The 23,424-nt window shown below is 43.6% G+C and overlaps 1 protein-coding gene across 2 annotated transcripts in view; it reads right to left on the minus strand.

Annotated features, from left to right (window-relative positions):
- The window catches only part of LOC146658751 (myelin basic protein-like), a 53,909-nt gene extending 41,589 nt beyond the window's left edge, over positions 1-12,320 (minus strand). The window contains exon 1 of one of the 2 annotated variants that reach the window (XM_085422476.1): positions 11,864-12,320. In XM_085422476.1, the coding sequence (XP_085278602.1) occupies positions 11,864-11,893 (30 nt within the window). In that variant the 5' untranslated portion in view covers positions 11,894-12,320. The remainder of the gene's footprint in view (positions 1-11,863) is intronic. The other variant, XM_085422477.1, reaches the window with a different exon arrangement.
- Between the last annotated feature and the right edge of the window lie 11,104 nt (positions 12,321-23,424).

The raw sequence follows: 23,424 nt of genomic DNA on the forward strand, positions 1-23,424 counted from the left end.
GCCTGTATATAAATAAGCAATTATATCCATCTGAGCTGTCCATTACCTGAGGCCATTTAAAATCATCATCCTGATAAGCCCCTAGTGTTTCTGCATGGATTTGATGTGGATAAGAAATGGGGCTCATTATTTAGAAAAACGCCTGCATACTGACATTTAAATAAAAGCTTCTAGATTTTGCGTCATCTGTTTGCTGCACGTACTGAATTCCGTTCATGACTACAATCCTGTTGAAAATGTAAATTTAAGGGAAAAAAATAGCTTCACTGACAGAACCCTGTTCAGTAACATGACTGAGTACGTAAAGCACACTGAACCCAGTCTGTTTCTGCATCCACATATGCAAATTAAAACTCTACAGTGTCAAGACAAAAAAAAAAAGACTATAGAAACACTGCCAGGATTATTTAAGACGGGATGAGGCAAAGAGGAATATATGTTGTATGATATATGTTTTGCATGCATAAGGGTTTGTATACACTCGCTTTTATGATTATCATATCTGGCCGGCTTACTTCACTGCATCAAGTAACACTAAAGGCCCTCATCCATTTCTCAGTGAGCACAGACTGCAAAGCTATTTCTTTCTTTACTATAGGCCTGTACAGGTGAAAGAGATTAGTTTTCTACATCATAAATCTCCCCCATCAGGGTCTAGTGAATGCTTTATAATGCTGATGAAACAGGATGAATTATGCATTAAAGTAGGGAAACCATAACTGACTACAACAAGACTCAAGAAGAAATTATTGCAAACAACAGTGTGGAGGGACAAAGCTGCATCATATTAGCATGTCCTACAGTTGGAAAAGGTAGTCCTTGTACTGCTCTGTAGCTTTGAAGATCTCTGTGTCCCAGCTTCTGGTTGGAGTGGCCCTCAAGAGCAGAACAAGGATTACAGTTGCCAGCTGCAGCAAAGAAGGTGGAGTTAGGACGAGTTGGAAGACATGGCTAAAAATCCAACTGCTGTCCCAGCCATCCAAGATTTGTGTTTAATGCGCGTGCATAAACCAAAATATAATAATTCTTTCGCCGGCGCCCGAGTGGCTCAAGCTTTTCCAGGAATTCTAAATGCAACAGGTTAACGATTATGATGGATAGCACTGTGAAATCATGGCCATACACCTGAGTTTCAGAAGCCTGTTAGCTAAAAGCAGTGACAACTGTTGAGTTTTACTATTAACCTAGCTTATTTACAGTACCATTTATGGTAAATTGTTTTGCTTCATAGTTGTTTACAGCATTTTTAATAAATGGGGACATAAGGATCAGGAAAAATAACATAGTTAACACAGAAGCAAAACCTGTATGTGTTTTCATTAAACACAATTCAAGACTAACAAACCCCCTGTTCTGATTAGAGAAGTGTTGCTTCTCTAATCAGAGTTGCTAACGTTAGACTGAAAATCAAAAAGTGAATGAGTTTCTAAAAATAAGAATCAGGTAGTTTTGCTGTTCTCAAATTGAAATTAATATCTAACCAAAGGAAGAAATAACCATTTAAAGAAAATACAGCATGCTTAAAATGTGACAAACACAACAAATATGCGTCAGAGTGGGTGAGAGCAACAGCTGAAGAAATAGATTTTTTTCCCTTCTTTATTCAGCCTCTCGGGTAGCTAAAACACCTTCAAGTCATCACGATGGCTTATTGAGCCCACATAAAGCTAGTGCATCCCAGGAGAATATTTCCACAGCTCTTCAAAGTGCTTTAAAAGCAGCAAATTTAAGGAACAACCAAAGGCAAATATTCCAAAAAAGCGACTGGCTGCTGCAGACAGATCTATTGGTATTGACTTTTGGATAAAACTAAAATGACCTCTGGCTTTAAATCTGTGTTAAAAATGCATGACAGCTTTGTGTTAACTACAATAAACCCAACACATTTTTCTCTGTCTTTATTGGACATAAGTAAATTTACACTAGTGCTCTAATACTGTGTCTGCACACACGTGTGATCCTCTAGCTCCACGACCACACCTCTCTGCTGCTCCCTGCTCTCTTTGATCTGCTCCATCACCTAACTGATTTATAACAGACCCGTGGCTACTAAGACCTCAGAACTCCAGTGCAGAATATGACACACAGGGAGAAATTAGGGCTGAACGATTATGGAAAATAATCTAATTGTGATTTTTTGCCCCAATATTGCGATTGCGATGCGATATGCAATTATTTTTTAAGGTCTTTGTCTTCTGTATTATTAAACAAAGACAAGCAATACATCATATAGTATGGCCAATACTATATTACATTAATTTTAAACTGTTCTTTCCTGGAAGACAGACCTCTGTTATGATAACATGAGGTGATGCATGAATTGATGACTGACATTTTTATTTAACTTCTTCAATCACAACAGTATATTTGAACATACACAATAGTTTATTTTTAGCTTACAAACATCTGAGCATAAAGTGCTGACAAGGAACCCTGGTGTAAACATTAAAATGAAAGTCAGTACAATGTGCAGATTGCAGAAATATACATAAACAAAATCAGTGGCTTTACCACACTCAGTTTTTCGACATCTGTGAACTACTAGACAGTCATTCAATTAAAAAATAATATTAAATAAATAAAACTAATAAATAAAAAATACACACATCTTACTGATCTCTGCAGTCAGTAACATTACACATAAAGTGCAAACATAATAGCAATTGTATAAACACACACACAAACACGCCTTTAAAATTTAAAGGCGTGAAATTGGACGGTCTAGCCTTCTGATTAGCGTCACCGCTGTCTCGGTGGAGTTTAATAAACTCGGCCGTCTGCTTCTTGCTATCTAAAATATAACCAGACACTGGTGTAAATTCTCGACTGTCTCATACTTCTGTTTAATAAGTTTTCTGTTTGACGTTTAGTCAGCTGTGTGAAAACCAAGGAGGAACCCACCCGGGGGATTAATAAAGTTTTATTTTATCTAATCTAATAACTTTAATCTCAGCCAAACCGATTTACTCACGAACAAACAAAACACTGAAAAAAGCCCAACAATAACATTTTTAGGTTGTCTAAGTGACTTATATATTACGTTTAACCCGAGCAGCGAAACTCCGCGGTGATCTGAAAATGATGTGCCGGGAGTTGTGCCGTTCTCGGCCGCATCAGTAACCCTCGAGCTCCCGGCTAGCTGTCGAGCTGGTGGGTAGCAGACGCCTCTGAAAACGTCGAAGCACTTTTGCAAATATGGGATATCTTGATAAACCGAGCAGATATTTGATGTTTACACAACTACTTTCTCGCCTGAAAATATTTTAAAAGTTTATTTTGTGACCCAGAAAGATTAGTATGAGTAATTTTAAAACTTAGTAGCGGCCGCCATTGTTGGAAACTGGAGTTTGGCTGGGCCGCGCTATGAATTCTGGGATATGGTAGTAATTTGGACAGCCTTCGGCGCGTCGCTGTGACGTAATCGGTCTACAAATGCGGCCTCAGGAGGATGCAGCCCATGAATTTGGACATGTCCAGAGTATAATCGCAGCCTTTGCGGTTAGAAAATTGCACTTGATCATGTCGCGATATTATCGCAAATGCGATATATCGTTCAGCCCTAGGAGAAATGTTTTTGCACTTGGATCCAACTAAAGACCTGTTCTTGCCATTTGCTGCAGCTCTCTGCTCTGCCCACCGTACTGTCTGCAAAGCTCTTAATGAAGCAGATTGTGACAATACTCAGCTGGCAAACTGTTAAAACTTCCAAAGAAATGTGTGGTCGAAAAGTCCACTTAGCCAAAAACATGAAAGAGAATGAGCCTGAAAGTGACACAGACAACACTGAGGTGCCAGAAGCTGCACCTTCCTCACCAAAGCCAATCAGAAGACCCATATATAGTATGTTCGTGATGCATATATAAAAGGTAGCAGATCAAAAAGTAAGTAAGGAGGAGCTTTCAGGATAACCGGTCATTAATTTTGCGTTCGGCTTTTGTCTAAGCCAGCTTCTCTTGCTTTGTCAGAGTGAAGTATTCAGCTTTTGAGGTGAACACATCAAGCACCACACTGGCATGCAGTGCTTGCTGTAACATTAATTAACCTAAACAAAACACTTTCATTTACTACCACTGCTGTAACCACAATCTGCACGGTCCCAATACATTCTTTAAGTAACACATTCATTTTGGTCCATGCTGCATTTCTGTAGTTCGTCTCCACCGAATCATTGTGACCAAAGAGACACTACCTCTTTTTTTGTGTGTGTGTGTGCACACAATAAAAAAAGGAACACAGCTACTCTGCATCTCTGAGTCAGATCCCAGCACGCAGTTCTCACATACTAGCCTATGATTAACAATCACATGAGGCCCGTGTATGATGGACTCATTTAGCTTCCATAACTTGATACGACGTCTGCGTGGCATATCGTCACACAGCAGCAGACTGACAAACCCATGTCTCTAACCGGAGCATGTGTTGCTTGGTTCCATTGTTTCACTTAAAGTTTGCTCTTGTGCGTTCGACATAACAGCTTCTTTTAAGCCTCGGTGACTGCGCCGTGTTTTGCCCTACTGCGAGAGTCAATTACGTAATGAATACGGAGCATGTGCGTATGTGTGTGCATGTGTGCCTTTGGGCGGAAGGCAGTGGAGAGAGGGGATGAGATAAGAGATCTATAGCTCTCCCTATGTATCAGTGGAAAGTACACTATATTCTTGACAATAGCTTTGAGGTCAAAGGTTAAAATCTGTCCCAGAGGGAGGGCAGTGCAATGCCAGAATGGCAATCCTTATAAAGAAACTGGATTGTTTCATCGTCTTCACCTCCTTTCTCTCTTCTTCTCTTTCATATAATACTAAAAAATTTATATTTAAATGGATGTGAGAGTGCCATGCGTTACTGCTCCTAAACAAATGCAAAAAAAAAAAAAAAAAAAAATCACACCAAATGGAGAAAACGGGGTATATGTGGTCGATCAGGAAAACGAAGGCTGGGATCCGTTCCTCCATGCAGCATTGACTACTATCTGTCAAACCAATGTATAAAAAAAAAAAAGAAATAAATTATTCTTTCCAAATCTACTTGTCCTACTTTAAAAGGAGCGCATGCAAACTCATTTTCAACCCCCTTTTTTCTGATTAGCAACCACACAAGAGCAATACTCGACATTTAAAGGGCTCTGAGGCTCGTGCCTTTTTATCCCTGGCCTTTCTATAATCACAAGCACAATAGCAAAAGTAATGGAAATGGACAAAACTATTTAACTTGCAACAATTACCTAGTCTAAAATGTCAATGAATTAGTTACTACCCAGCAATTTTTCCAAAGGACAAAATAACAACATGAGACGATCGTTTAAAACAACCCGTTTAATAAATACAACCCTGGTTTCACATGACATGTGAAATAAGCACAAATAGAGAAGGTAACACTGGATAAGCAGGGAGATGATGAATAGGAAAATCAAACTCACTGGGATTTATGGCTGATCTTGAGCTTCTGGTGCCCCGTGTGTCAGAAAGATGTGCACTGGAACTTGAGCATGTGGAGGGACGTTACGTTCGGCTATGAGGCCGGATTCTACCTACGGCAGCTGGATCGCTGGGTCAAAGTATGGAGAAGATGTGGAAAACGCTATGCTGATTGCTGCACTGATAGGGTAACAGCTTTTGGTGGAGGCAGCGTGGTGATGATGTGGAGCACCATCTCCCTCACTGGAAAAACAAGGCTTATCATCACTGGAGACAATCTCAATGTGGAGAGATATCGAGAGGAGATTCTACAACCAGTGTCAGTCCCATATCACCACAGACTGGGACCGGACTCTGTCCTCCAGGATGACAACGCTCACCCCACGGAGTGAGGTTTTGCAGAGACTACCTCCAGAATTTTGGAGTAGAGAGTAGGGAATGGCCTGCCTACAGTCCTGACCTCAACCTTATCAAACTCTTGTGGGGTCAGCTTTGGTGTGCTGTTCGTGCCAGACTGACCAACACAACCACATTAGCTGACTTGTGACAAATGCTGGTTGAAGAATGTGACGCCATCCCACAGTATTGGGTGACCAAGCTTGTGACTGAAATGGGGAAGAAATGTCATGGTTCTCTACATCTGCTGAGGCCCCCGTTTGTTAATGAATCAGTTCTTAATTTGCCAGTGACTTGTTTCTACAGACTTCAGTCAATCCAATAAACGCCAAACAATATTTGGTAACAGAATAAGCTCTTTGGCAAAAAGATTTTTTTTTGTCAAGTTTCACCTCAATCCAAAAATGCATTTTCCTTATAAATGTGGGACTATTTCAGGAGAAATAAACAGGCTTTCCAACAGTATGAGATTTATTGCAAAGTAGCACTGTTAGCACAAATCAAACACAAATTTCCTCACTTTTGTGCTGTTTGGATATTAATGATCGATGCATGTGTAACAATTTTCAAGCAAAGTTTCGTTCAGATTGGCCCAAGTTTTGAGGAGGAGGTAGGGTACAAACTAGAGCAGGGCGATATGGCCAAAAATATTTATCACGATATATATTTGAAAATTTGCGATAACGATATAACTGACGATATAATTGATGCGAGACAAAATACAACTCCACAACATTACTAGCGCAAAAAGACAACCTTCCATTTATTTTCACTTAAACAAGAAGCTGGTTTTTATGTACATTAAAGCTTTATAAAAATGTAACAGTGCAAATGCAAATTCCTTGCTGAAAGTTTAACCAAAAGGCATTTCCAGTAGAAATGGGCTGACATATCCTGAGCATAACCATGTATAATATCCACTGAAGTTAAAAAGAGGTGCTTTGCAACATTAAACTGCAGTGTGCAGTACATATTTTTCGTACCATAAGGTGCACGGGATTATAAGGCACATTAAGCGAAACAAAGCAGTCAGATAAATCAAACTTTATTAAACTCATTCTTCTTGCTTCCTCTACTTCTGTACCATTGATTCATTAATGTTGAATTCTCTGGCAGCTGCTCTATTCCCATGTTGTTGCAGTATATTAATGACTAACCTCGTATTGTGGATGGATTATCTCAGTCCTGACTGAAGTTTGGTCCGTTTACAGCATCCTGCCATGCGATTGCATTTGTCTTTAACTATCAGGAACCTTAACGTTAACTTTTATAAGTGGTAAAGTGTTAGTGTTCGTCCTCCAGCTTCACTGTTTATGTTATGCTAACATAGCTGTGTCGCTAGCGATCACGTAGCACATCATTATATACCAACTAGTCCAACTCTAGTAACCCTACAAACGTCACTGCTGTTTAGTTTCCTGTCTTCATTTATGTTGGAAGTGATAGCAGAGCTGTACGTTTGAATTTTTTCAGAAATCTCTCAGTCAGAACATGCAATATCATGCTTAGGTAACTAGCGAAACTAGCGAGCTAACATCCGCTAGCTTCCTGCTAACTTCTAACTCCGTTAAATGTAATACATTTTGTTTTCATGGATGCCTGGAAGTTAAACTTCATAGTTTCACCTGGTAAAGCAGCAATGCTGATCGTTTTATTAAAGATGAAAGAATTTAGACAGTTTTTAACTCTCAGTGATGCTGCAGTGTTCGTTTGACCTGAAGTTTACGGAGTTTAGGACCCAGATTACTCCCAGATTTAAGAGCATCTTAGTCCGACAAATACGACAAATACGACAATAACGACGGCCGCTTGCATGTTCTGCAAAGAAATGTGCTTTGTCGTGTATCTGATGGACAAACACCAAACCAGTTCCACATCACTGAAGTTGCTCCATTTTTACAAACCAATTCTGGTTCATCTGTTTCACTCAACAATCGGCCATGTGCGTATGAAAACAAAAGCACTGCGCATGCGCGTTTTACTCATATTCTATCGCGATATTTCATTTTCCTATCGTTGCCTAACATTATACCGGTATTACCGTGAACGGTATAATATGGCCCAGCCCTAGTACAAACATACGCTGCAATCATTACCGTAAGAAGAAGACTGCATTTTCTGAGACAGCACTGATTTGCAGAATACATGTCACCTTACTCAAAGACTTAACTTTTTAAAATGGTAAATGGACTGGTATTTGGAGCAGTCACAAGGATTCTACACTACAAGGTGGGGAGAAGTTTGGGGTTCTCTGCCCTTTCCAAGAACTATTCAGTGTGTGGACTGCAGGAGCTGGGGAATGGAACGTCATGCCAGTGTTTTTCATCTGTGGCAGCCTAACACAATAACAACATATTTACCGTCTACATTTTTAAATAGCTATTTTATTGAGGGCACTCAGCACATGCACTGCCTGAATAGCTCCTTTTCATGCTGAATCATTATGAAGGCTAGAATATGGAGAAACTGGCACAACTGTACAGGCTGACTATGCAGATAAAGTTAGAGCAGGGTGCCAAAACCCCTTGAAATTAAAATGTGTTTGTGCCTACTAACTTTCTTGGACTATGTCAAACTTGTAGTTTAGACTAACAACTTGGCCAATTAAAAAGGGATTAATTAAGTAATTTAGAAGCAAATAAGCCTGAAATTTTATATTAAGAATCTGAAATTTCAGAATTTGACATTTTTCCTTTTCTCCATATTTGTGATGTCTCTCAATGCTCTTCTGACATCTTTTTCACTGCCCCTCTGGTTCTGCCACAGATCTCTTCCTCCTCTTAAGTGCTTGCTCAAAGAGAAGAATCAGATGAGATCATTAGAGTTCTCTCTCTAAAATCAAAGCATCTTTAGCTTACTATGTAAAGCGCCCTTCGCTTCGGGTTTTGCATGTTTTGCATTGACGCCATTAAAAGCAAAAACAAAACAAGCTGAACGGAATTTAAATGAAAACCCTTCAAGTCGTTTTCCCCTTTCATCAGTATTCCTCTTGAATGAAACGGCAGTTGGCCACGCGCATCTGCCCGAACTACAGCAGTTCCACCACAGAGAGAGGTGATGCTAGCCTGCGGGCTCCAGCTGTCTGCCTAAAACACCAGAGTCACTGCCTTCTTCGCTTCTTGCTCTCCTAACATGAGATAATTGGTCTCAGGGTTGAGTGATTTATTTGGATAAGCTCCCCTTTCTTTGACTAAAATATCAAACTGTGGCACTTTTCATCTTAAACTAGCAAAGATTCTCTGATGTTGTTTCGAAGGAGGGCCATGACAACATAGACTACAAATATACTCTGTATAAATACAGAGCTGCTATTGCATAGAAATGTCTGAGAAGACAGCTGTGGGATCTTCCTGTCTTTAAAAAAAAAAAAAAAATTGGTATATATAGCTCTATGGGAATACCAGACATCAGTTGGAAAAAAAATACTCCCAGTGGTCCAATACTAAGCACAGCAATTTGCTTTGTTAATTCATGTTTGTTTTGAGATGTTTTGCACAGGAACTTTCCATCACTCCCACAGGGGCCTTACTGACATAACCTGGAGCCTGAACACTAGCTTAGAACTCCACAATGAAGATGTATGACCCAAGCAACTTGCTTGCATTTGCCATCTATAATATGACTCTAAAGCAGGGATGGGCAATTATTCATTTTCCCCAAGGGGCTATATTTAGGACAAAACTATAACATTTACTCTTACAAAGACATAAAATTAATATTGAGCAGGACTGAGTTCAGCTCACTGTTGCAGCCCTCCACAACTGTCCCAGTTTTTCATTTCATTTCTTTAGAAAATTAATTGCCCATCCTTGGCCCAGAGGGATAACGTTTAAGCAACACTTTCAAGGCTGTGACGCTACTTTCAATGACAACATATGCTGTCAAGAATTTCATAGAGCAACGCTGCCAACACCCCACCTAGGGTAAAACTAACAAAACGAGTGCACTGCTGCGCAGGAGGTGAAGGTAATGTGACTCAACCTGTTTGCCAGAGCAGGCACAGACAGGAAGGGGGAAGTGAGAAACGGGAGGAAGTTTGTGAATCTCTGAGCACGGAAGTTGACAAACCTCAGTGTATCACCTGTAAAACACAGATGTAGCAAGTGGATTCAGTGCACGTGCAGAAATGGGGTCGAAAATGTTGGCTGAGAAGGAAAAAATTCTGAATGTTTGCACAACTGATTGCATGATACTCACGGGGGTGGGGGGGCTTGCTGGTGCAAGTACAGCATGTTCATAAAGGCAAAGGATTGCCAGCCGGGACATGTGAGCAAACCGTCCTGGTATTTCTTTCTCTTGGCCTAGACAAATGCATTCCTGTGGCCTTCGCAACTCAGGTACTTCCACAGAAAATAGAGTTGGCTCCAGAAACTTTGCGAAGGTTAACCTGGAGCCGCTGGTAAAAGCTATGTCTGTGTAGTCAGCGATACTAAAAATATCCACGTTTCAATCTGTACCAGAACTGAAACCGGAGTGTAATTGTGTTATGTTACGATAACTATTAATAACTTTTTTCATCATCTGAAGCAAAATAGAAAAAAGGTGAGGATTAAACCTACATGGGATTTCTATCAAACAAAGCCAGGGGTTATCTTGCACAATGTTCCCTTGCTAGAGGGTCAGCAGGCTTTAATAAATCACTGTAGTTCAGGCACAGGCGCCCACTCATGTGTAAGTGCTTTATTTAGAGCTTGAGGAAAGCAGCAATAAGTGAGCATGTCATAACAGCTTTGAGCTTCAATGTCCCTTTTTATATATAACTGGCAAAGAGTAAAAATACACACATAGCTGGAAAGCTTATCGTTGGGTCTTGAGCTGCACAAGCTGCTGCTCCTTCCACTAACAGTGTGTGGATAAAAATTCTATGCTTTCGTCATAGTCACAGAGAGGCTTATGGTTTCTGTCACCAGCCTGTTTCATGAAAAGTGAGGAAAGGAGGTGAGCTTGTTGTAGAATAGCCTTTGCTTGGGATGCAGTGATGTAATACTTCAATTTCCTTCTGCTTTACACGGTTGAGTGTGCTGAAAGGCAGCAGCCTAGTCAAAACACCACCATAATTAAAGCCTAACCCATGATAAACACCTACAAAGAATGTCCAATTTAAAGACTTGTCTAGCATTAAAAACAAACAGTTGTAGCAATGCTGACTGCTGCAACTGTGAAAGGTACACTCAACAGCTTTACGCATGCATTAAGGTGCTCAGTAAATAACATGTAACCAGAGTGATCCACACTGAAGTTTGGGCGCAAATCCTCATTCGAATTCTTGCCATTTAAAGGCGCCGCACTTCGGTGCGTGTGTTCGTGTCGAGGGAAACGTGACATAACGAGTCGATTTAAACCACGGATAAATTCGGAAAACATTTAAGCCATCTACCGAAAGTGATATTAACGCTGTTTAGACTAAATAGTTCCTTTCTCTGCTAGCCCAGTGGACGACTGCTACCAACAACAAAGTGGGGCTTCCGGTGGCAAGCATTAGGAAGCAAATAATAAACCCTTAAATTTACCACATTAAATTCCAGCTTGTCGAGTTAGGTGCACGCCGAATTAAAGGCACTTAAGGGCTGACTGTGAACAAGGCGTTGCTCTCACACGAAACGCTTTGTCATGTTGCGGTTAAGCGAAGAAGAGTCAAATCGCACGGTATGCTAACTGTGTTCGGAGCGCGAGGAGACAGCCGCGGGGATGGATGGACGGGGGAGTTGTTGTAGTAGTGCTGGTGGTGGGGCGACACCACCGAAGCACATGACAAACGCAGTGTCACAGTGTGATGACAGGGATGCTAACACGGCTCTCACTCCGTCGCTGTCTTCTAAAGTTACTCAGGAACTACATTCCGAGCATATTTTCGCTTCAGCTTTTGTTACGCGCCGTAAAGGCGTCGACGTGTGAAACATGTTTACTATCGCTAAACCACACGAGCTGCAGTCCACATAAAATGCAAATAGTGTCGTATCCCCCGCGTGTATGCCACTGTCTTTACACTTGCTTTCTTTTACGTGTATGTGTTTGTTTCCCTGTGAATTTTACAACCTTGACTGTGCACATACCCTTCTCCGGTTAGACTGTGTCAAATGCATCCACAGCTGTGCCTTGTACTGGATGAAACAAAGTGTCAGTCTTCTTTTAGTAGTGGTCACCGGTGGTCGTCAGCAGCATCGAAGATAACGCCTTCTTCCCCCTTTATGGTTCGCAGTTGCTGTAATCACCAAAGTGTCTCCGTTACGAAAAAAGGAAAGAAAACAAAAAAGGGGAAAAAAAGAAAAACGTGTCGGTGCTTCCTGATTTAGGTACAGTGGTAGTGATGATGTTGTTTGTTAAGGGGTGGGGCGGCGTGCAGCTGTAATCCGCCAAGAAATATGGACTAAAAAGCACGCTGGTGCACGTCTGTGCATGATTAGTGACTCGTGGTTCACGGTGGGGAGGGTTAAATAAACGTGATTTTAAAGTGGATCTCACGAGCACAGAAAACAGACGGCTGTAGGATTTGCGCACTCTGAGAGCAAGCTTTACAGCCAGCAGGGTCAACGATTGCACAATACAGACAGGCAGTCAGGTTCATGCCTCGCTCAAAGCCTCCAACAGGTTAATTAACAGGGTTTCCCCCCCTCGATCGCTTTGGCGCAATTCTCATATCACAAATGTCGATCTTACCACTGCAAATGCAGTTCTCAAATCAGTAATGCATTGCCTCACCCACGCTAGACATTCTTGTTGTTTTTACACAGCTGTGGTTTCTACACATAATTTACTACTATAGATATTTGTTGCTGTGTTTATGCACTTCTTACTTAAATCTGACAACTCATCAAAAAAGTTTGTACTTTTGTCAGTCACAGCTCTTACTTGCTTTCCTGAATAATTCCCAGCATTGCTGATAGTGTTTTTAATAAAAATTTCAAAGACCAGTGTGGTCTTCTGCTGCTGTAGCCCATCTGCTTCAAGATCAGATGTGTTGTGGCTGTTTCTACCTTGAACCTTTGTAACCAGGGGTTATTTGAGTTACTGTTGCTTTCCCATCAGCTCGAAGTAGTCTGGCCGTTCTCTTCTGACATCAACAAGGTATTTTCACCCGGAGAACTGCTGCTCACTCTCATTTTAGACCATTCTCTGTAAACCCTGGAGATGATTGTGTGGGAAAATCCCAATACATCAACAACATCTGAATTATTCACATCATACAGCAACCGTGCCCAGTTCAGTCGTCTTTCTTAATTAATTGCTCGGTTTGAATTTCAGCAGGCTGTCTTGATCATGTCTACATGCCTAAATGTTTTGAGTTGCTGCTGATGTGAAAGGATGATTCGATATTTGGATTAATGTAATGAGCAGTTGAACAGGCGTACATAATAAAGTGGTTGCTGTATGTATGTAGTGTGACTTTACAGGACTATACAGTAGTTGGTACTTTGTTTAAAGATGGTGTATGTGTTCTTTGTCTGTTTTCTGATGGATTATATAAAAAAAAAAAACACCCAGCACGCCCCTGCGGGCGGTTTATCCTTCAAGCTCGGGTCCTCTACCAGAGGCCTGGGAGCTTGAGGGTCCTGCACAGTATCTTAGCTGTTCCCAGGACTGCGCTCTTCTGGACAGAGATCTCCAATGTTATTCCCGGGATCTGCTGGAGCCACTCGCCTAGCTTGGGAGTCACCGCACCTAGTGCTCCGATTACCACGGGGACCACTGTTACCTTCACCCTCCACATCCTCTCGAGCTCTTCTCTGAGCCCTTGGTATTTCTCCAGCTTCTCGTGTTCCTTCTTCCTGATATTGCTGTCATTCGGAACCGCTACATCGATCACTACGGCCGTCTTCTTCTGTTTCTCTACCACCACTATGTCCGGTTGGTTAGCCACCACCATTTTGTCCGTCTGTATCTGGAAGTCCCACAGGATCTTAGCTCGGTCATTCTCCACCACCCTTGGGGGCATCTCCCATTTTTACCTCGGGACTTCCAGATTATACTCGGCACAGATGTTCCTGTACACTATGCCGGCCACTTGGTTATGGCGTTCCATGTATGCCTTGCCTGCTAGCATCTTGCACCCTGCTGTTATGTGCTGGATTGTCTCTGGGGCATCTTTACACAGCCTGCACCTGGGGTCTTGCCTGGTGTGATAGACCCCAGCCTCTATGGATCTTGTACTCAGAGCTTGTTCCTGTGCTGCCATGATTAATGCCTCTGTGCTGTCTTTCAGTCCAGCTTTGTCCAGCCACTGGTAGGATTTCTGGATATCAGCCACCTCCTCTATCTGCCGGTGGTACATACCGTGCAGGGGCCTGTCCTTCCATGATGGTTCCTCGTCTCCCTCCTCTTTCTTGGGTTTCTGCTGCCTGAGGTATTCACTGAGCACTCGGTCAGTTGGGGCCATCTTCCCAATGTATTCTTGGATGTTCGTTGTCTCATCCTGGACTGTGGTGCTGACACTCACCAGTCCCCGGCCCCCTTCCTTCCGCTTAGCGTACAGCCTCAGGGTGCTGGACTTGGGGTGAAACCCTCCATGCATGGTAAGGAGCTTTCTTGTCTTTATGTCAGTGGCTTCTATCTCCTCCTTTGGCCAGCCTATTACCCCAGCAGGGTACCTGATCACGGGCAGGGCGTACGTGTTGATGGCCCGGATCTTGTTCTTACCATTCAGCTGACTCCTCAGGACTTGCCTGACCCTCTGCAGGTACTTGGTGGTTGCAGCCTTTCTAGCGGCCTCTTCATGGTTCCCATTCACCTGCGGGATCCCCAGGTACTTGTAACTGTCCTCTATGTCTGCAATGTTGCCTTCTGGTAGTTCAATCCCCTCAGTTCTGACTAACTTCCCTCTCTTTGTTACCATCTGACTACACTTCTCCAGTCCGAACGACATTCCAATGTCATTGCTGTATAGCCTGGTAGTGTGGATCAGTGAATCGATGTCTCGTTCACTCTTGGCATACAGCTTGATGTCATCCATGTACAGGAGGTGGCTGACAACTGCTCCGTTCCGTAGTCGGTATCCGTAGCCAGTCTTGTTAATGATCTCACTGAGGGGGTTCAGGCCTATGCAGAACAGCAGTGGGGACAGAGCATCTCCTTGGTAGATCCCGCACTTGATGGTGACTTGTGCTATAGGCTTGGAGTTGGCCTCTAGTGTTGTACGCCACATCCCCATTGAGTTCCTGATGAAGGCTCTTATGTGTGTGTGTGTGTGTGTGTGTGTGTGTGTGTGTGTGTGTGTGTGTGTGTGTGTGTGTGTGTGTGTGTGTGTGTGTTTATATATAATATAGCAGCATTCTGACATACCACTGACAATGTGTTAGTGGCCTTGTTCTTTTATATATTTCAAAATGAGTCAAAAGTAATTTAATTGAAAATGTCAATGCCAAGCTGTAGAATATTCAGGAAAGTGTGAGATTTAGAGTTGTGGCTGACAAAAGCACAAACTGTTTTGATGACTTGTGAGATTCAGATAATAACAAATGTCTTTAGCAGTGAAGTATGCATGGAAACTATAGCAGTGTGCACAAAAACAGAGAGAAAAGGCCAATGTGTGTGGGGAAATGTGTTACTGACATTTCTGATGTGAGAACTGCATCAAAGCGATTGATTAAAACTATAATAACACTGCTGTTCATCAGGCACTTAAAGAATTTTAACCATTCATATAGTTGCTCATACTGTAACTGCTGTCATTGCCTTATATGTTAGTATCATGCCGCGTCATATTATCTTTTACATTTTTAAAGAGGGCTTCTGAACATCTTTAAAGTGTAAAGACAATTCTGAAGCTTTGACCTCTATTTGGCTCGTGGTGCACTGTCTGACTTTTCAAAACTAATACAATAACCTCCTAAAGAAAGCATTGATGTTTCATCGCATTCTTTAAAAAGGCCACAAGGGGGCGACTTCTTAAGCAAAAAAAGAGGGGCTCCTTTGATCAGCTCCATCACCTAGTGGGGGTGGGGGGTCATTGTTTGGTCCCGCCTTCACTGTTGTGATTGGTGTGGGGGTAGGGACAGGCTTAGGGCGTCGGGGGGTTCCCCGGAGGCATCTTCCTTGGGGGGCTCAACCCGGGGTAGCGGTCATGTCCGGTTAGGGGCTCTGTTGGCTCTCAGGTGACTGTTTCCTCGTGGCTGCGTGCAGCGGGGCTAGGGGAGGGTCTGTGCTGACGGACGTGGGTTACTGACCTGGTATCCTGGCTGCCCCTGGGTGGGTTCTGGGGGCGCTCCGTCTCTGGGCTGGGGCCCGGGCCGGGCCTCGGGGGCTTGGGTCCTGGTTGGTGTGTTGCCAGGGTTATGGGCGGGTGGGTGCATGGGGGCCCAGCCCTGGAGCAGGGTGCCGCCGGTGCATCGAGCCACCTGGGGGGCTCTTCAACTGGTGGGGAAGATTGTCACATCTTGCAGGAGCTTTCCTCTCCTCAGGAACTCTCTACAGGAGGGGGAGATACAGGAGAGGTGGAGGAAGATTTCAACCTGGGTGTTTATTGTCTTATGTAGTCTGGAAGATGAGTGGATGGTGGGGTGGGTGCAGTTTTCTCTGTGGTGGGGTTGGGTGGACTGTCCCGGGCTCTGTGGGGCCGGGAGGTGCTGCTGCGCTGGGCCCCGGTCTGGATGGGCCTGGGCCCCCTTTCTCTGGCGGGTCGCGGAGTATGGGGGTGCCTACTGGGGTCAGCGGGGGAGCTGGCCCCAGGGAGGGGTCACTTGCCCCTCCCTTCCTTCCCTCCCCATCTCCAGCTGCCTCCCTCTTCCTGCTCCACCACAACCACCCACACATGCAGGACCTTGGAGTAGGGGTATGTCACCAGGGTGCAGAGGAGGCTACCCCCCCCCGTCCCCTTCTGGCTGCCTCTGCCTCAATTTTATCCCACAACTTAGACATTCACATTACTCACACTCTCATTACACATACATATAGGATCTTGGGGGTGGGCACGATACACGGAATGCATCAACACTACAATGAGCGGGTGGAGGGAGGTTTGGAGTCTTCTCTCACCCCCATTCTCTGCGACCTGCTGGAGCGGGGGGGCTAGGAGGAGGAGTTGGCCGTCCGACTGCGGTCTGGAGTGTGGGGCCTCCCTGCTGCTGCGGGGTCAGGGTGGTCTGCCTCCCCCCACCGCAGGGAAAAGGGTAACACCACCTGGGTCTGGGTGCAGTTCCCCCTCCAGGGGCAAGGGTACCTAGACCCGGTTTGTAGAGTACGCTTGGGGAGTGTGATCGTGTGTACAGCGTCTCTTTATGTCTGTCTCCACGTTGGTTGAGTGTGGAGTAAGTGCATATGAGAGCATGAGGGTGGGAATGGATGTTTGTATATGTGTGTGCCTGTATTTCTGTGTCTATATGTCAGGTTGGGTGTCAGGCGCCACCTCTCTGGGGACATCTTAGGCCCTCCAAGGTTTGGAGGCCTATCTCCCCCTACCACCACTTCCCCTGCCAGTGGCGGACTCCCTCAGACATCGGTGCGTTGGTGGTTCTTTGTGTCCGGGGATGGGCGTCCAGGTACACACCGGCTCACTCCTTGGCGGCCGCTTATCGGGGCCTGGAGCCTGGGGCTCGCTCGGGCCACTTCGGAGGTGGGGTGCCCCCGGCCTCTCGGCCTGGGGCTCGGTCACTCAGGCACGGCTGGCTGCCGGCGGAGCTCACGGGCGCGTCACTGCAACTCCCCCTGGCTTCTGCTCCGCGGCTGCTGAGTGAGCCCTCATCTGGGACTCTCCTCAGCTCTTTCTGGGACAGTGGCGCGGCTGCCCCTCTGTTGGTCTTCCTTGGTCTCTTGTGTTCTGGGGGCCTCTGGATGTCTGGAGTTTTGATCTCCTCCATACCTGCTTCATGCCCTGGAGGACGGGGCTGTGCCCCCCCCCCACACCCTCTAGCAGATCATTACATGAAGGAACCTTTTAAAAAAAAAAAACAAACAAGCGCGTCCATGCTCACAGGTGTACACACGGGTGATCACACCCACAAACTACACCCTTTTTGGCTCCTACCTCAAAGCACACTGTGTTCTGTTGATCTTATGTGCTGCACAATAATGTTTAATATTTAGTATTTACTGTCATATTCCCATATATCATTGTGATGTTGTTTATTCTATTACTCTTGTTCTCTTCTGCTTGTTTTCTTTTTTTCTTTCTCAGCAGGTGATCCAGGTGATTGATATATGCATTTTTTTTTTCTGCTCATTCTGTTGGTTTTTGTGTTTTGCCCTTCTCCCCCATCCCTCTTCTCAGCTGTTTCTCTTTCCCTCTTTCTTTCTCCCCTTCTTTCCCCCAGTCAAGTCTGTCCCGTATTCAGTAAGTGAAAATAAAATAAACAATAAAAGGTGAATCAAATGGACCATTACGGCAAGGCTGGGATGGTCAATTTGGTAAAGTAAATCCGTTGGGCATCTTTCTTTGCCTTTAGACAACAATTCTGATGGCAAAAGAGCCAAACGGGACAGGCAAAAAAAAAAAAAAAAAAAAAAAAGAGTTCAAAGTTTAAGCGAAAAAAATCACTTAGAACTTGTTATCTATGACCTTTGTAAAAAAATTCCAAAAAAAGTTATGATTTCAGTGTTAAAAGTCTTATTAAATAAAAATAATAATTGAATTTTGTAATTTATGGTCACTATTAGATGGTAAATGGCCTGTATTTATATAGCGCTTTACTAGTCCCTAAGGACCCCAAAGCGCTTTACATATCCAGTCATCCACCCATTCACGCACACATTCACACACTGGTGATGGCAAGCTACATTGTAGCCACAGCCACCCTGGGGCGCACTGACAGAGGCGAGGCTGCCGGACACTGGCGCCACCGGGCCCTCTGACCACCACCAGTAGGCAACGGGTGAAGTGTCTTGCCCAAGGACACAACAACCAAGACTGTCCAAGCCGGGGCTCGAACCGGCAACCTTCCGATTACAAGGCGAACTCCCAACTCTTGAGCCACGATCGCCCCAAAAAGCATTAGAAAGCAGGGTATGCTTTAGGGCTTGTCTACCATGTGATTCACAAAAATCTCCCTAACTGTGAAGTATCCTTTGTTTCTCAGAGCCACCCATCGCTACTTAACTCCACTCTCAAAACACTCAGCACGAAATTTAGCAAAAAATAATTAATTAATAAAAAAATGTATCCAACTGAAAGTTCAAAAAGATGATTTTTTTTCATTTAAGCGCTATCAAGTGAATACAAATTGGCAACAAATGATAGCAGCAAATGTTTCAAAGTAGTTTTCACCATTGAAGATTTTAGTGCCAAATCAACACTTACACTTACCACAGTGACAGATTATCCAGCAGAAGGCTGCAGCTTTCCCCAAACTTTTGTCTGAATTTTGCGTAGATGAATACTGTAAGCCAGTAACACCCAATAGAAATGTCTTTCATACTGTGTAAGCTATGCTGATATCTAGAAACATTTGAGTATAAGTAGACTCAAGAAGGGTATTGTTCATTGTCTTTCCTAAAGATCTTGCCCAACATAGTTTCAGATTTCCACGTCATGCGAGGTGAAAGTACTTTTACTCCAACATACAACACACACACACACACACACACACACACACACACAAAACAGAACAAAAAATACCAAAAACGTACAATGGAAATGAAACATATGGCTCCTATGTACAGTGGTTTACCATACTAACAATACAAAGCTGTGACAAATGTCACCGCATGTTCATGCTCTTCTGCATTTTCTATTCCCTCGTCTTCTGTTTGCTGCACTGTCTTACATTCTTACACTTTTTTCTTTTCGTTGTTTTTTTCAGAGAAAAAAAAATTCACACATGACTTTGAAAGTCAGTTCTAAAATGACCAAAAGCAGGTCTCAGAGATAAATCTAAAGATGACATTATGATACTTGTTGGCCGTGAATGTAAGCAACAATATAAATTTACCCTAGCTGGAAGTAACTTGGAGATAAAAACTGAACGATGCCATGCTTTAGCACCACAGCCACTATTACAGTTCATCATGTCTGTTCTTACAATTTAATGGGATATCGCTGCTGCAGTGGGTAAAAAAAATGGCATCTGGAACATTATAAAGTGCATTTGGTATAATCTGAAAGTGGTGTATTGTGCTGGGTAATGATGCAGGAACACATCTGGGGGCAAAAATGGAAAAACAGACTATAAAGAAGAAAGAAAGCAATAAAATCTGTTTACAGGGTTTGAGAGTATTGTTCAAGCATTTGAATGTTATTATACATACTGTGTGTATAGATGTGCACATACACTATGAGGAAAAAAAATTGGGCCACATGGGCTCTTAATCCTTAAATTCAGGTGTTTTAGTCTCATTACCACAGGTGTATAAAATCAAGCTAATAGCCATGCAGGCTGCCTTTACAAAAATGACAAAAACGGGTCGTTCTAAAGAGCTGAAGTCTAGTTGTTGCTATAGCAGGATCCCACCATTGGCGATAAGTCAGTTTATGTGAGTTTTCCTCCTAAGTATTCTGCATCCATCTGCTAGGTGAAAGCAACAAGTCAGCCACAAAGTGACCCATAAAGTTATAGAGTGGAGTTGTCGAGTGCTGAGGTACATAGTATGTAAAAGTCGCCAACGCTTCTCTGATTCAATAACTGCAGACCTCCAACCCATATGGAAAAGAAATAGTAAAAACTTATATGATTTACTCTTGAAAGTGGCCACTTTCTCATTACTTTCATATATTGTTTTAGTAAGTATCCAAAACATACAAGTTTCATTATATAATTTTCTCTCAAGGGATCTTATATCTGTTTTCACTCTTATATGCTTTTCACACAAGTTTCACACAAGACAGATACAAACTTTATAAGATTTATATTTATCTTTTCCATATGGGAAACCACCTCTGGGATTAGCATCAGCACAAAAACCTTGTACTGGGAGCTTCATGGCATGGCTTTCCAAGTCTAAGCAGCTCCTATAGGTGTAAGATGTAGGTGGCCCAGTACTTTATGTCCATGTATTTCAAAATAAGACAAACATTTGACCCAAAGTTTCAGGAAAAAATATTTGGGCTCACCAAGACTGGATCCGTTTCAGCCAGTCTTTGTTGTGCTACTTTAAAAAAGGGTTACTGTTTTGGAGGAAGGAAGGTTCAGGGTTTCAGTAGTCATCATGGGCTCATCCGATTAGAATGAGAATAAGCAGTCATCAATCATTTGCAGGTTTTGTCGTTTTATTGTATAACGGGTAAAGGAAAGAAAGACACACATGGACTGCTCTCTCTAAAAAGGACAAAGTATGATTTAAGTAACTCAAAATGATACATGAACTCAGGAGCCTCAAAGAGAAACTCACCTCAGCTGCCGCCCCATGTGGGAGTGAAGAAAGAGTGAGGGGTAGGTGAGTGCAGTCCTTTTAAAACGAGTGACAGGTGAGTGCAATTAAGGCCAAGCACCACACCCAATCAAAGGTGAGGAAAAGAAACAAGGTGCATCTGGTGAAGTGAATGTGCTAAAAGGTGAGCCTTTACAACAGCCGCCCCCATATTTCTACTGAGAAATATGTTCAAAAGATTAGAGATGCTCTTTTTCACAAAGCGGGGGCAGAGGAATCAGACATGCTACAGGTCTAATATAGGTTCAGGTGATGCAGGAGCAGGCAGCGCCCTGACCACTGGCGGAATGGCAGCCACAGGCGGTGGAACTGGTGATAGGGGCACTGCCGGTACTGCTGATGGTAGAGTATCAGGTGGCTGAATGAATTCAGAGCCATCAGCGGACACAAGGATGTGCTGGAGCGGTTCTCCTGAACCTGAACTGGAAGATGTGAACAAACATTGGGCATGCGTGGAACTGCTCTGGGGTTGGAAGTCTGTGATTGGACCTTGGAGTGTCCATCCTAAGCGGGTTTTGACTGCTGCAGGAGATCCAAACTGTCCATGTCTAACTGGTGCAATAGGCGTAATAAGGTGGGTATGATCAGAGCCTATGAGCAGTAGTGGAGCTGCTTTGTTAATAAAGGTTAATAGGATACCTTGAAGATGCTTGTATCTCCATTGAAGAGAGGATACGGGGTAGGTGTGGTCTGAAAGTGCTAAGTGACTTGTAGCGAAGGCATTATTAATTGTGTAAGTTTTCTCTGGATGTGCGATGGGAGAAATCTGGAAACTCACACAAGAACCTTGAATAGTTTCAACTTCTTGATGGACAGTTCTGAGTGATAATTTTTCAGCTTTCCCAGTTAGGTGGAGATTCTTAGCTGCAGATGTCAGAAGCATGGTATGTTGGGAGCCATCATCAAGTATTGCATATGTTTCCAGGGTTCTTTTGCCATTACGCAGGAGCACTTTCACAACCTTTAGTAGTACACTAGGACAATCGCTAGGTCTATCAAAGTACAGTGTCCTCACTACAGGATTAGTTTCAGTTCTAGGTCTCTAATTCACCTCACATAGGATCTGTAGATGTCTTTCCATGCAGGTGGCACATGCTTTCCTCAGATCACACTTCGCAGCCTGATGAGTTCTAGCACAACACCAACACAGTTTGTTTCTCTTTATCCAGTTTATTTTCTCATCCTTTGTCTTGTTAATGAACTCAGGGCACTTGCTAATGTGGTGTTCAGGTGAGCAGCAATATGCACATGTTGCCTTAGTCGTTATGATGGGTTGTGCTGCCTGTACAGGATCGGATGCATTTGTTCCATGTAATATTGTTGTGAGTGGAGAGGTGTACTTATGGGCAGGTAGTGGCTGGTTAAAGGATGAAACAGGACTGTCCTTTCTTGGTTGACACTTGCATTCCATTTGCAACCAGGATGAGAACAAAGGTAAGTCATACGTCATATCTCCTTGTTCCCTGTAAATGTGCCGTTTGAAGCGACTGGAATGCTCTGCGGGCAACTTTTCAAGTAGGCAATCGACATGGGAGCCACAATTTAGTTCTGTCCGTCCTGATCACCCATAGTGCTAAGCAAACCAACTAAAGCTTGCACACGAAGAGCAAAGTTATCCAGAGTCCGACCATCACCTGCTCTGATAGGAGGAAGCTCCAGTATATTCCGTAGCTCTTTCAATGCCAGCTGTCTTGGTTGCCCATAACGCTCATCAAGAGCTTTGATGGCTTGAGTGTATGGGTCAGGAGCATAGGAAAAGGAAATAGCTAACCGTTTAGTTTGGTCTACTTTCAGATGATCGAGAAGGACATGATATTTAAAGTGCTCTGTCTCATGAGGGTCAAGCAGGTTAGTAAGGGCCATTCGTAACAGCCTATACTGGATTTCATCTTCTCTGGTAAGGTCTGGGAAAGAAGGACCCTCAAGCTTATACACATGTGTTCTAGTGCTAACAGGGTGACTAGAACTAGCAGTAATGGGTACTGAAGGGTTTTGTGCATGCAAACCATCAGATGTAGCTGGTTGCTGCTTTACAGGAGGGTGCTGCCTTGGTTCTGGAATGCAAACGAGAGGTTGAGCGGGGTCTTCATCTAGAGGAACAGCAGGTTGAACACATGAAATCTGGTGGGGACCTTGCAGTGGTGTGGCCAGGAAATTAAAAGGAGTCTCATCTGGTGTAGGAAAAACTGGTCTAGGCAAACCACTTGAAGGAACTGCAGCATCTAATATTGTTGAATTAGGGAAAGGAGGGCTAGCAGCCAGAACTGCACCAGAGTGATGGCTAACCTGGGGGGGGGGGGGGGGGGGGCTGAGAGGGTGATTG

Source organism: Rhamphochromis longiceps, linkage group LG11 (assembly GCF_057381845.1).
Source record: "Rhamphochromis longiceps isolate RC_006_pf linkage group LG11, R_longiceps_female_GT1.1, whole genome shotgun sequence".
In the NCBI taxonomy this organism is placed as follows: domain Eukaryota; kingdom Metazoa; phylum Chordata; class Actinopteri; order Cichliformes; family Cichlidae; genus Rhamphochromis; species Rhamphochromis longiceps.